At 42.7% G+C, this 14,417-nt stretch overlaps 1 protein-coding gene across 1 annotated transcript; it reads left to right on the forward strand.

The window, feature by feature from the left end:
* Positions 1-8,416: 8,416 nt before the first annotated feature.
* Positions 8,417-13,003, forward strand: FABP5 (fatty acid binding protein 5). The gene is made up of 4 exons (XM_082858317.1): positions 8,417-8,543; positions 10,931-11,103; positions 11,475-11,576; positions 12,756-13,003. The coding sequence occupies exons 1-4, from the start codon at positions 8,465-8,467 to the stop codon at positions 12,807-12,809; spliced, it is 408 nt and encodes a 135-aa protein (XP_082714443.1). The 5' UTR covers positions 8,417-8,464; the 3' UTR covers positions 12,810-13,003.
* The last annotated feature ends 1,414 nt before the right edge of the window (positions 13,004-14,417 follow it).

Raw genomic sequence — 14,417 nt, forward strand, 5'->3', positions numbered from 1 at the left:
AAACTAAGACCGATAGCTAGAAATTATTGAAAGCAGATTTCAGCACAATAGTGATCATTGCTTTCTCCCAATTAAACACACAAAGGGCTTCTCGGTAGGGAAGCGAGGTCTCTATCACCAGAAGGATTTAAATAAGAGACTGGATTTATTTGTATTAAGGGAATCTTTTTTTTTTTTTTTGGAGGTAATGGATATGTTTATTACCTTGATTGTGGTGATGCTTTCAAGGGTGTATGCATAGGTCCAAACTCATCAAATAGTATACATTAAATATGTGACTTTTTTTTTTGTATATCAATTATACCTCTATAAAGTTGTTAAAAAAGATTGAATAGGAAGGGTGCATTCCAGAGATGAACAATGTCCTAGAGACAGGAGAATCAGAAGCTGCTCCTGGGTACCTAGAGTGGTCCTATTAGGACAGAGTGAAGGGTACAATAGGCAAGTGCTGTGGGAGAAGGTTCTTCTGGGTCACCTTGACAGCAAGCTTAACTTCTGCCTAACTGGATGCACAATACTGTGAAAGTACTATTTGGAAGAATTTAATGATTACCCATGTACAACCTAAATCTTTGGTCTATAGTTACTATTTTACGATTCACCCAGCCTCTTGTATGCTATAGATTACTCTGAGCAACTGGAAATCTGGCTTCTTCTCAGATAATAAATTATATTGAAATTTCTGATAAATGAGGGCTCATAAAGATCTATCACGATGGCTTTTCTGACCACTACTTTGGTTGGGATTTGGTGTGAATACCACAAATACTTTGCTTGCTTTTGGCAAACTAGCTCTAGAAATTCAATAACCATAATAGGTCATTAGTTTTATTTTGATAAATAATATTTTGGCTTGGATGAGACAAAAAAAAAGAAAATTCTCCTACCTTCATTTTTTTTAAACATCTTTATTGGAGTATAATTGCTTTACAATGGTGTGTTAGTTTCTGCTTTATAGCAAAGTGAATCAGTTATACATATACATATATCCCCATATCTCTTCCCTCTTGTGTCTCCCTCCCTCCCACCCTCCCTATCCTACCCCTCTAGGTGGTCACAAAGCACCGAGCTGATCTCCCTGTGCTATGCGGCTGCTTCCCACTAGCTATCTATTCTACGTTTGGTAGTGTATATATTCCCTAGGGGTAAGACGGGAATAAAGACACAGACCTACTAGAGAATGGACTTGAGGATATGGGGAGAGGGAAGGGTAAGCTGTGACAAAGTGAGAGAGTGGCATGGACATAAGATTCTCCTTTAGTTCTGAATTCAAGTCACACATCCCTATTCAGAAGTGAAAGTATATAACTTTAAAGGATTTGCTTATAATACGTCTGCTCAACTAATAAGAGCTAATTGGGCAGAGATCAGGTCCAACCAGAAATTTTTGCCAAAATATGCAAATAAAAGTTCTATGACGTGGGTGTGGGCACCAGAGATCAAGTTTTACTTCTGAATATGCATAACTGACTTGAACTAGTTCGATTCCCTCAGAGCACCCAGGCCTTAAGGCTTGGGGTTGTGAAAGTCAGTGTGCGAAAGAGCTGGAGCCTTGCTCTATGAAATGAGGAGCTGCTGCCACTTGCTCAGGAAAGATGAAAGCAAAAGGAAACTTGTTGCATTTTTCACAAGACTCATGTCTACTGGAAAGTGATTAATCAAAGGTTTGTTGAATTCTGAAGCACTTTTTATCTTGTTTCCAATTCGGACTTATATCCTCACTTGCTTTCAAACGAGATATTAGGCAGTTATGATGTTCTGTTCTGTAATGGAGCCCAACTTCTGTTTCTATAAATATATCTCAGAAGTGATCATGTCAACCAAAATGCAAAAATACAATACAATGGAGAGATATTCAATTTGAAAAAAAACTTTTTTTTTTGGTATGGTAAGTGGCATAAGGTGACTTTCATATAGTAAGTAATGTTCAAAGAGACACTGGTAAGTGACATTCTTTCCTGTTTCCAGAAGCTGGACCTATTCTAGAATAGTAGATGAGAAGGGAGTTCCAGGATCTATTTCAGTTTAAGGCTGAAAGACAAGTTTAAGGCTTCAGTTGCAAGACTGGTTTGGGTCTGTAGCTTCTCAGAGGATTTGTTACGGTACCTTTATCTGTCTTTCTTGACTAAGTAGAGTTTTTATTACTTTGTATGATGTGCTGCTAATACAGCTGCAGAAGTGATACTGTTTTATACTGTGCGACAAATGCAATAAAACTTGTCATAACAGAGCCATATTCCCCCCCTTGGATCCACCTATAATTTCTATGGAAAGACAGAGGTATCAGAGGATGTGTGGGAAAATCATTAAGCTTTGCTTCTGAGTCTCTTCTCGCAAAAGAGGATGTCGATGACACGAGAAAGGGAACACAGCAGGATCTTCTGGTCCTTACCCAGCCTGGCCAGGGTGGTGGAGAATCCCTGCTGTGAGTCGTACCCTGGCAGATTTTACTATGCAGGTTGTGTATCTCACCACATGCGACAACCTTAGGGACAGCCGAGTGTCTGTTTATGGTTCACTTGGTGATGCACTAACACTAAAACAAAGGGAGAGCTGGGTACTGATGTGGGTTGCTTCACAGTCTGTAACCCAGTATTAGACAAGGTCTTTCTAATCTGAGCACAGGTTACCTCAGGTTGCTTTGTGGCATTTGGCACATTAGTTTTAAACAGGATGGTACACCCACCTTGTTCCTGCCAAAGAGATGACCTGTTCAAACTAACACACCAACAAACAAACAATCAAAAATCTAGTTTCCAGTTACAGTTGAAAGCAATTAGGACGGACGATATACACAGCTCACCCCCCGCAAAAGACTGTGGTAATTCTTGGAAAATTCACCTCATGTTATCAAATGAATTTATCTGATATTTTCAAAGACATTTAATACTTGAAAATTTTCAGAATGTGTTGAAAAATTTTACTAAATGTTGATTAAATTAAAAAAATATATGAATGCATTTCCTTAACTGGTGTAAGCTTAGGTGACAGACTCCTTGAAGACAAGGACTACAGCCTATTCCACATGATTGTTAGGTGGTCTAAAAATGCAGGCTGACTTGACTCAGAAGAGTCTGTTGTGTGCTTGCCTTTCATTTGTGGATAAGCGGAGCAGTGCGCACATGACATATTTGCGTAAGGCCAGATGAATAGAGAAGGACTGACTCTGCCTCACAGCCTTTCTTCCCTCCTGTAAGGCAACCTTCAGGTTTTACATTAGATGATACTAGAGTCCCATGATAATGTCATACTTGAAATTTAGGCTTTGGAACTGCCGGATAGGTGAGAATTACATTTCACAACTCTTCATCCAACATCATTCAATTTGAGATACTTGGAGTGAGAGTACTGTTTATAATTACAACATGACAACGATCATCAGTCAGACCTGTCCCAAGGCTACCTGGGACCCATAAGCACCATATCTTGCACTGTGCCCAAAACACTGTGCTCAGTTCTGCTAATCTATCAGGGCAGAAAGGCCATTAGGAACCTCAGCTTTGTCCTGAGGGATTAACTATTATTTTGAAGCTACAAGATAGATGACAAGACATGAGATTTGTGACACAAATATTCTTTATCCACCTTCTAAGATAGAGCCAAACCAAGATCATGGTTTCCCTCAGTGATAACACCCACTCAGCTCCCAGTTCCTGTAGGAAATCATGGCGTTTAGCCAACCTAGAGAATAGAATGTGGTTCATTGGAAACTCAGATTGGTTTCTCATTATTAACAGTGAGTCACTCAACTGAGAAACTATCGCTGTAAAGGAGGAATTCAGGAACACAAGAGGCAAGACAACATGGGGAAAACGCATGGGAAAATAAAGCAAACATTTCACTACATGCTGTTCAATTTATACCTTTAAGTTTGATATAACTTAAGAGTATAGATTGAAGTGGGCAGGCGAGCAGACCCAAACACTGGCATCACCTGGGAGTTCATTAGAAATGCACGATCTTATGCCCAGAGACCTACTAAATCAGATTCTGTGTTTTTTTTCCAGTTTTTTTTTTTTTTTTGCGGTACGCGGGCCTCTCGCTGTTGCGGCCTCTCCTGTTGCGGAGCACAGTCTCCGACGCGCAGGCTCAGCGGCCATGGCTCACAGGCCCAGCCGCTCCGCGGCATGTGGGATCTTCCCGGACCGGGGCACGAACCCGTGTCCCCTGCATCGGCAGGCGGACTCTCAACCACTGCGCCACCAGGGAAAGCCCAGTTTCTGTGTTTTTAACAAGACCCCCTGGTGATCTGAATACTAAACTTTGAGAAGTAATGCTTTATAGTGATCACTTTGCTTTTCCTCCTCCTTCTTGGATTCATCTGGGCATGTACTTAGAGAAGACTCAATGGTCTGAACACGGATTGCTTTGTGTAATCTCTGCAATGATTCATTTAATGTAGTGTTCTTTCTTTTTCTACCAGCAGTGTGCTTCTAGGCCACCAATGCTTGCTGTCCTAGGAAATGATTATACATTATAACTAACTTTATGGAATGTACATTCATCTATACAAACTGCAGCTTGGAACTTGTCTTAAGCAAAATTACACGATATACACCAACAGTATGTGTGCGATTGTGGAAGCTGACAAGCTACTAACACTTATCAAAGAAAATCTGTGAAAAATACTCCGTTTTACCACTAGGTGGAAATAGAGTAATTTTGAGTGTATTTTTCAGGGCTAACAACTACTGCAGGAGTACTTCATAAACTGAAAGGATTCTAAGAAATGAATTAGTCTAATCCTTACCTCCTTAATTCCATAGATGAGAAAACTGAGGTTTAGAGATATTAAAGAAAATTGCATCTGTCTTATAACTAGTAGTCTACTAGAGCCACTGGGGGAAGAGTCGCTAGTAATTCAGGATTCTTCAACCATTTTCATCTACAAGAATAATGTATTATTATCCTCCAGCATGAAGGAACACATGATGTGACACCTATACTGCCACTGTGCTGCCACTAAAACTAATGACCAGCACAGTTCCTTCTGTTTGTAAGGATAGGCTAGGATAAAACTGTTGTCCCTTGTTCCTTGTATTGTAATGTAATTAATCTCAATCAAGTGATAATTCTCCTCCCTTTTTCCAATGAAGAGATACTCAACCATTCCGTCGACTGAAAAAAATGCACAACCTAAAAACTGAGAATTATGTTTTATTCAGTGGACTTTCTGAGGACTTAAGCCTGGGATACAGCCTCTCAGATAGCTCTGAGGGACTGCTCCAAAGAGGTAAGGGAAGAGCCAGGATATAGAGGACTTTGTGTCGGTAAAAAAAAAAAAAAAAAAAAAAAACAAAACCATGTAGTTGAATATCAAAATATTACTGCTAAACACAAAAAAACGGACATCTCGAGTTAATGATTTTAGTGCTTTTCTTTGTATGGGAAGATGCAAGAGTCTGGGCTCATTGAAATTATTCTTTTGCTATGCACCTTAACTACTTAGGGCCAAGATGCTGTTTTCCCTCCATCCTGAATCCCTTCAGAGCACACATCGGGGGCGGCTTTATGGCCACAGCAACACCCTCTGTTTACTGAAATAGCAGGCGATAATTTTTGCCCACAGTCCCGTAAAGTCATACAAGACTTTAATCAGATTTGTTTACACAACAGATTTGGGTTTTGCACTTATACTGGGTTCAAGTTAAGTAGTCTAGAACAGGACTTTAATTAGCAGGTTAAGAAAGTATTCAGTGTTTTTCAGAGCTTGTAATCCATTACTAGTATTCTTTTTTTTTTTTTTTTTTTTTTTTGCGGTATGCGGACCTCTCACTGTTGTAGCCTCTCCCGTTGCAGAGCACAGGCTCCGGACGCGCAGACTCAGCGGCCATAGCTCACGGGCCCAGCCGCTCCGCGGCACGTAGGATCTTCCCGGACCGGGGCACGAACCCGTGTCCCCTGCATCGGCAGGCGGATTCTCAACCACTGTGCCACCAGGGAAGCCCCATTACTAGTATTCTTAAGAAAGGAAGGAAATCTGAATTTTGGGCTTGAGGTCCCTTAGAAATAATTGACTTCAATCTCTCTCTGTATTTGTAATAGGGATGAAAGGCATCAGACAAGTGTGTTGCCCAAAGTAGCAGAGCAATCACAATGCCCTTCCTCTTTGTTCCATGAGAGACAGTAACAGGCATTTTGGCCTATATCTCTTATGTTTGTTGATGTGTTTTAACCACGAAAGGATTGTTTCCACTTGTCAACTGAAAAAAATGCACAACCTAAATGTTGAGAATTACGTTTTATTTGGTGGAGTTTCTGAGGACTTAAGCCTGGAAGACAGCCTCTCCAATAGCTCTGAGGGACTGCTCCAAAGAGGGAATGAAGGAGTCAGCATATAGAGGAATTTTTACAACAAAAACCAGATAGAGCACCAGGAGACTACTGTTAATTAAAGAAAACCAGACATCTCAAGTTAACAAAGTTAATGCTTTTCTATATATGGGAAGATGTAAGGGTCTGGGACCACACCTTTGATACCGGCCTTAACTATCTAGGGCCAGTATTTTGCTTTTTTCCATCCTGAATGCCCTCCGGCGCACAGTCAGGGCACTGCTGTGGCTGAGGTCTTGATGGTTGCAGCATCCTTTGTTTACTGATGTGGCGGGGACATTTTTCATCTACACACTCATCACATCAAAGAGTGTGCTTAAAAGTTAAGTTTTGGGTAATGCCTCTGGTATAAAAACAATTTAAGTACCTGAGTATTTAGTACTTTAGTGCCAATTTCCTTCTGATATTTCTATAGCATGGTTGACTATGATAATCTAAAAATTAGTATTCCGGCACTGAGTCCTGGTTATTATTACCATATTCTATACAAAAATGGACGAAACCTGCCGAACTAGCACATTAAGAAGGCAAGTCCAAACACGTAGGAACTGCTTCTCCAGGAGGAGGGGCAGCGGGCCGCGCTAAGCGTCTGGAAGCCAGCACTTGCTTTGCTGAGCAAATGACGTGCTCAGCTGCCCTCAGAATGTGAATGTTTGCTGAGCACTAGAGCCTCAGGTGTGTGACCTACTGGCCCTTAGTGGCACAACTGCATGGCCTGAGTCGCTCAGTATTAAAATGGTACCACAAGGAAAACTGGGATGACCCTAAAATTAGGGCAGGAACTTGAAAAGGCTACAGTGCAGGGGAGTAAATGTCCTGAATCACGCGGGGAGATGACAAACCAAGCTGAGATTTCAGTTTGTTGGGGAAGGTACAAGAGCTAGTGTCTTGGAATAGTTCAGGGGACTGTAGCCTCTACTCTTAATCCCTTGAGGAGAGTGAGCCAGGTGTGGACCTATTTCACAAGGTCTAGAGTGAGAAGGATCTGGACAGGCATTCTGGTTCTGCCACTCTGCAAACTTTCCCTGCCATATCTCTCTTTCAGAAAGTTGGGATAATATTCTTCAGCAAAAATCTAGCGGAGATCAGTTAATGGATATAAAGGAGGCAGGAAGTACAGCATCCAGCAAGGAGGCGCTCAGTAAATGGACTTTATCCCCACCAAGTTGGCTACCTTCTCTGTGTGGCAACTTCCTCACCTCATCCCAGCTCACTCCCACAGAAACCCAGGAGCACCAAGTAAGATACTGCGACAAGCACACTTTGAAAAGTATGACGTTGTACATACAAACACAGGGAATTATTATGATTAAAGGTGAAGAGGAGAAGCACTGGAATCTAAAGACTTGGGAGCCTGAGGGGAAACTGAAAATATAAAACATACTTGAATGAGAACATTTAATAGCAGTGGCAGTCACTTAAGCTGATACCTGCTACAGAATCTGAGTTTGGAAAACCAACTTCTTGGGACATCTCCATCCACCCAGCACTTTCTGATAAAATGGTCTAACTCAACACAGGTATACACCCATCCTGAGGCCCCATTTGGTCCGGGAGTGGCCTGAGGGTGGGGAGAACGGGTTGTCTCAGGAGGGTGTGGGATGAGGGTTTGCCACCTGTCTGCGAGCAGTGACTAGTGAGGCAAAGAAGTTTATCAATCGATCAATCAAACTACCGATCAATCAATTCCTGCCATTGGAGCGGAGCGAAGGCTAATCGATTCTTTGGGGGTGTTTTGAATGGAAGAGGGGCGGCAGCTTGACGTGGGATCTGTGGGCCGGGTCCGCGGTTGCCCCTCTGGCTTCCTGGGCGTAAGGAGGCGCGGGAACGTGCAGGGGCTGGCGTCCGGTGTGGTGTGGGGCGCGCCGGGCGAGTCCCTGCTTGCAGGAGGCGCCGGAGGAGTCCTCGCGGCCGCGGCAGGTGGAGCGGGTTTGCCTGTCTGGACCCCCGGAGCAAGGCCCGGAGGCGGGGGGGCGGGCGGGCGAGGCGCTCCTCTCATTGGCCGCCGGGCGCCGCCCTGCGCGCGCTCCGCCTTTATAAAGCAGCCGCGGTGGCCTGGCGTCCGCACGCCAGGTTCCCGGCGCCCGACCCTCCTTCGCTTTCTCTGCACGCTCGCCCGCCCGCGCCCACCATGGCCACCATTCAACAGCTGGTAGGAAGATGGTGCTTAGTAGAGAGCAAAGGCTTTGACGAATACATGAAGGAAGTAGGTGAGGTTCCCCAGCATGCGGCGCTGCAGCGTGGCACGTGTATGTCTATCTGTCCCTAGGTCCCCTTCGGCGTGCTGGGCTCAGAGGCTGGGCATGCTTGGCTGCCTATCGCCGACCCCGTTATCCTCTTCCACCTCCGTCACGGGCGAGCGGCGGGGAGAGCGTGGGCCTCTCGGTCTGATCCGCTCTCTGCTGCTTTCCCCTGGGCGCCACCGCACTTGCTCCCTGCCTTTAGCGCGCTCACCCCCCCTCCCACCCCCAACTTCACTTCTTTCGACCCCGCCAGGCAGCCCTCTTAACTTTACCTATTTTTTTTTCCTCCACTACTCGTCCTCCCTAATCCTGACCTCGTCCTCCCACTCGCACTCACTCCGTCGTGGCCGCACCCACTCGCCTTGCCCACCCTGCCGCATCTTTGTTCCTAGATGGCGCGCGGGGTCCCCTTCCTCTTCTCCACGGGGACGCGGTTTCTAGCAGAAACCCTTTAGAGGGTCTGAACCCGGCTACTGCTTCAGCTTCCATTCCGCTCTCGGCTGCATCTCCCTTACCCGCAGGTCCCCCACCCGCCCTCTCCGGGTGCGCCGGGCCCTTTGGGTTGGCACGGCTCCCCGGCGAGCATCGGGGCATCCTCGCTTCCGCGCCCCAGAGCGGCGCTCGGAGGCGTGGCACTGGCGGCGCTGTACTGTTGGCGGGTGGCCTGTGGGAGGAGCGCAGTGAGGTTGACTGTGCCCGGGGATGGGGAGGCAGTGCGCCGCGGCCCTGGCCTCTGCATCTAGAGGGTGGAGGGCAGAGAGGCTTTGTTGGGAAACCGCGATCAGAAACTGCCGGTCCCTCCTGCGGCTGCTTTCCTACCACATCCAAGATGGCTGTGGCTTTGCAGAAGGCACTTGACTTATTAAAAGCCTTCCAAGGAAGGATGAGTCTCTGTAGAAAGATTCAAGTTGTCACTCAAAATAGTGCTGAATTTTCTCCTGTCTTTTTCCTGAGCCGGTGACAACGATTGCATGCTGGTTGAAACACTGGGTAGATTGGCAAACAGAGATGAACCTTTGTCACAGGCCCCTAGGAAGTGGGATGGTGAAGCATGGCAAAGATCCTATCTGAGACAACTGCTGGGACTGGGGGATGCTTTAGAAGCTGCCCTCCCACAAATGTTAGCATGACTGCTTTCTGGTGCACAAGTCGCTACAAAGACCTAGGCCCTGAGGTACTTCAGAAACACACCTTCACTAACCTTTATGCAAGACAGCGGCTGCTTAAGGCTGGTTCTGTGGTGACTCTTGAGTGTCTTTACGAGCCTGTGAGTAAAGCCACCTAACGTACCCAAATCAAAGAAACACATTTGTGTTTGTTCACATGTGTGAACAAACATGTGTGGACTGGAGAAGGCTGTTTCTCTGCCCATTGAAAGCAAATGTGTTTATCAGATGGCTGGTTTCCAGAGTTCTGGAGTCATGAAGGTTGTCAAGGCTCAATTCATTAGAGAGCAATCAAGGTGTAGGAAAAGCAGAGCCTTTTATTTGTCCAAAGTGAGAATATCTAATGACTCTAACAAAACAAGGCACCAGCCTTGAGCTGGCAAAAGAGAAGTCTTCATGGGGACATTTCAAGCCTGGCTGAGTGTTCATCATCAAGTCAGTTCCTCTGTCTAGGTTGTAATCTCCTCATTTGTGAAACCGAGATTTCGCCTAGAACTAAGTTTCCTACTAAATGTTAACATTAAGGGGAAATACACAGATTATAAATTAAATATATCAATAGAGTAATTGAGTTACACAGCTCTGAAATAGTTACTCTGTTTGAGGGTAAGATTTTTCCTGTTTGCTAGCATTATGATTGTGCAGTTAACTCTTAAAACTTTGTGTAATTGGCGTATATCAGGATCAATGTTGATTTTGTATAGTCTGCTAATCAAATATTTATCAGGGACCTTTTATGTGCCAGACTGTGTGCTGGAGTCATAGAATACAATGGTTGGCAGAATTGAGGAAATTGTAGAAGTTCGGATATCTTCCCTAACTTTCTGAAAGCCAGCAGAGCGTGGTGGCTGAGCTATTTGGAGGCCCACGGCCTGCCTGCATTGTTGGTTCGCAGCCCCCTCCCTCCCTAGCTGAATGAGCTTGAGTGAATTACATCAGTGCCTTACCTTCTCATCTGTAAAATGGAGACAGTGTATCCACCTTCCACAAGGTTGTCATAAGGCTGCCATGAATAATATATGTCAAGTATGAACACATGGTGAGCACTGGATATGTGTTCACGGTGGTTATTGATAGTGAATAGGTGAAAATATGCACAGCATAGTGATTACAATTGAATTGCTGCTTTTATTATGTAAACTATAACTTTGGTCCTCCTGTTGTTTAACACGATATAACATTCTACAGGAGTGGGGCTAGCTCTGCGAAAAATGGGTGCAATAGCTAAACCGGACTGTATCATCACTTCCGACGGCAAAAACCTCACCATAAAAACTGAGACCGCTTTGAAAACAACACAGTTTTCCTGCATCCTGGGAGAGAATTTTGAAGAGACTACAGCTGATGGCAGAAAAACTCAGGTCAGTCCTAACTTATAATATCACAGAAGCTTCTAGAATGATAGATTCTATTAATAACAGTCTTACTGCTTCCAGGCAAGAACTTAATGAAAAAGTCACAAGTTGTTTTATGAATTGAGTTGTGACAAATTAGTGAAAGTACCAGCTTCACAACATAGTCTATTTTGTAAAAATAGTTGAAGGGACACGAGAAAGAGTGCGTATCTCTTATGTGCATCTAGATTGAAAAGCGTAAACTGTGTTATGAATGAAATCAGTATGGGCTAATGAAGTAGACTCGGAAGGGAAAAGATGAAAAAATGTTGGTTATGAGTCACAGAAACTCTCTTTTATTGTACTTTGGAAGATTAAAAAGTACTTTATTTTGGCAGACTGTCTGCGACTTTATAGATGGCGCATTGGTTCAACGTCAGGAATGGGATGGAAAGGAAAGCATAATAACAAGAAAAGTGGAAGACGGAAAATTAGTGGTGGTAAGTGTCTGACATCTTCTATTTTATTCGGCTTCTTGTTCGAACTTGTAGTTCACATAGGTGTTCTGTATCACTGATCATGAGCAGGAGAACTAGGTTTGGAAAGGAAAAAACTGCAAAGTAACAAGGTAAATACAAAACACTAATAACTAAGAAGCCCTTTGTAGAGATAGAGAAGTGAGATGATGTACTAGAGGATGTAGCAGGAGCTGGGTTTAGTCCATGCTCTGCTGCCACATTTACAGTTCAGGCACACTTCAGAGATATTGCAGGTTGGATTCCAGACCACCGCAATAAACTGAATATCACAATAAAGTGAGTCATGTGAATTTTTTGGTTTCCCAGTGCATATAAGTTATGTTTATACTATTATGTTAAGTGTGCAATAGCCTTATGTCTGAAAAAACAATATACATACCTCAATTAAAAAAATACTTTAGGGCTTCCCTGGTGGCGCAGTGGTTGAGAGCCCGCCTGCCGATGCAGGGGACACGGGTTCGTGCCCTGGTCCAGGAGGATCCCACATGCCGCGGAGCGGCTGGGCCCGTGAGCCATGGCCGCTGAGCCTACGCGTCCGGAGCCTGTGCTCCGCAATGGGAGAGGCCACAACAGTGAGAGGCCTGCGTACTGCAAAAAAAAAAAAACACAAACAAAAAAATTTTATTGCTAATAACTGCCCCCAAATTACAATAGTAATACCAAAGATCACTAATCACTGATCACCAAAACCAATATAATAATAATGAAAAAGTTTGAAATATTGTGAAAATTACTAACATGTGACACAGAGACAGGAAGTGAGCAAATGATGTTGGAAAAATGGCGCCAATAGACTTGCTCAATGCAGGGTTGCCACAAACCTTCAATTTGTAAAAAAATGTCTATATATTCTTAGGCATACGTTTTTCTGCTTCTTTAATATGAGGAATAGTGTTTGCTGAGACTGAATGAATAGTTTAGATATTGCAAATCAGTATTTAGTTTTCAGTTAAGCATATGCACGTCATAAGCAAAATAACAGGTTCTAGCTTTTCAAACCCAGGAATCCTAAAGTGCATTTTCTTCGTCTATGAAGTAGATTACAACGTTTTGTAGGATTGTGGTCCTAGCATTTAACTATCACCATTGCTCTGTGATGTAAGACTAACCTGACTCTTCTAATATCACTCTTTCTCCTAGGTATGTGTCATGAACCATGTCACCTGTACTCGGGTCTATGAAAAAGTAGAGTAAAACTTTCATCATCATTTTGGATAGGAAGCTGAGAGAATGAACAAGCTCAGTTCAATGAGCAAATCTCCATATTGCTTTTTTTTTCATTACTGTGTTCAATTATCTTTATCACAAACATTTTACTTAACTATTTCAAAGTGTCGGTTTAATTAGGATCATCTCTTTGGTTAGTAAATAAATCTGTTTGTGCTATACCAGTTTTGCATGTTTTTTTAAGCTTTATAGGAATTTAGTGATGAGTTTTAACATTTATGAATGGAATAAATTCTGGGGTAGCCTTGAGGTTACCATATTGAGATTATATTTTAGTAATTTATATGTAGAGCTACTTCTGTGGCAAATAAACTACCAATCATTAATCTTGCCCTATGGTATTTGAACTTTGTATCAACTCAAGAATCTTAAATTTGTGACAGAGACTGTTCTCGTTGAAAAATAGCTACATAAATAAACTTTATAATTTAAATATTAGAATAAAGGTTAAATCATACTTTTAATAGTGTGCTTATAACTATTACTCAGGAATTCTGAGCCAGAAATTCATTTAATAAACTTTCTGAGGACCTACCATGTGCCAGGCAGTCTTCCAGAGGTTAAGGTATATCTGAACACAAGGACAAGTCATTGCACTTGACAAGAAACACTCATCTTTGAAAGTACATAGTGTGCTCATTAACAAAAGCCGTAAAAGTAATTGAGCTATGAATGAAATACTTGTGTGTATATATAAAGAATAACTAGAATTCTAGTGACTCCTGTCCTATTTCTCAAGCCAAATAACAAATATCTGCAATTCACATTTGGAGAAATTCCTATAGGCACTGGGCTAAAACTATGTACATGATCCTCAGAGCAATACTTAGGGGAGCTAGTAACATCATCTATGTGCTGCAAATAAGAAAATAGGTTTTTGACTACCTAACTTGTTCAAGGACATAGGAAGCAGGAGAGTTGGAGTGGGAACCTACAACTCATGGAATCCACTCATAACTGGTCAATCATTCTACAGCACTGCCTCTTCTCAGTGGTATAAAGATCCTGAGTTTAAAGTACCTAAATGTAATAACTGAGACTTTTCTGAAACTACTCTCTAGGCACTAAAATATTAGCTGGCAAGAATCTTTAATTACTGAGAGCTAGCAGTCAATGAAAGAGTTGGACTCACTGATACCCTAGCTCTGTGTTGTCCAATATATAGCTGTAGCCCCAGGTGGCTGATGAGCACTGGGTAAGTAAAATACACATAAGATTTAAAGAACTTTATACCAAAAAAAAAAAAAAAAAAAAGAAAACACCTCTGATTTTTTTTTATATTGATTACATGTTGAAATCATATTTTTGGATACAGTTGGTTACCTAAATATTGTATATTAATCAAATTAATTTTACCTGTTTCTTGTCTTTTTTAATGTGGCTAGGGAATATTTAAAAATTACATGTGCTAAAAAAAATTACATTTGCTGGCCTTTTTTTGCGGGGGGGGGGTCCATATTTTTAGTTGGACAGTGCTGGTCTAGACTTCCTTTTCTATTTGAATTTCATCTTGTTTATTTTCATCTCCATACTAGAGTTCCTCTTTCATCCCCCTTTTCCACTTCTAATAATAGT

Source organism: Leucopleurus acutus (assembly GCF_964270905.1).
Source record: "Leucopleurus acutus genome assembly, chromosome: 17".
NCBI classification, from domain to species: domain Eukaryota; kingdom Metazoa; phylum Chordata; class Mammalia; order Artiodactyla; family Delphinidae; genus Leucopleurus; species Leucopleurus acutus.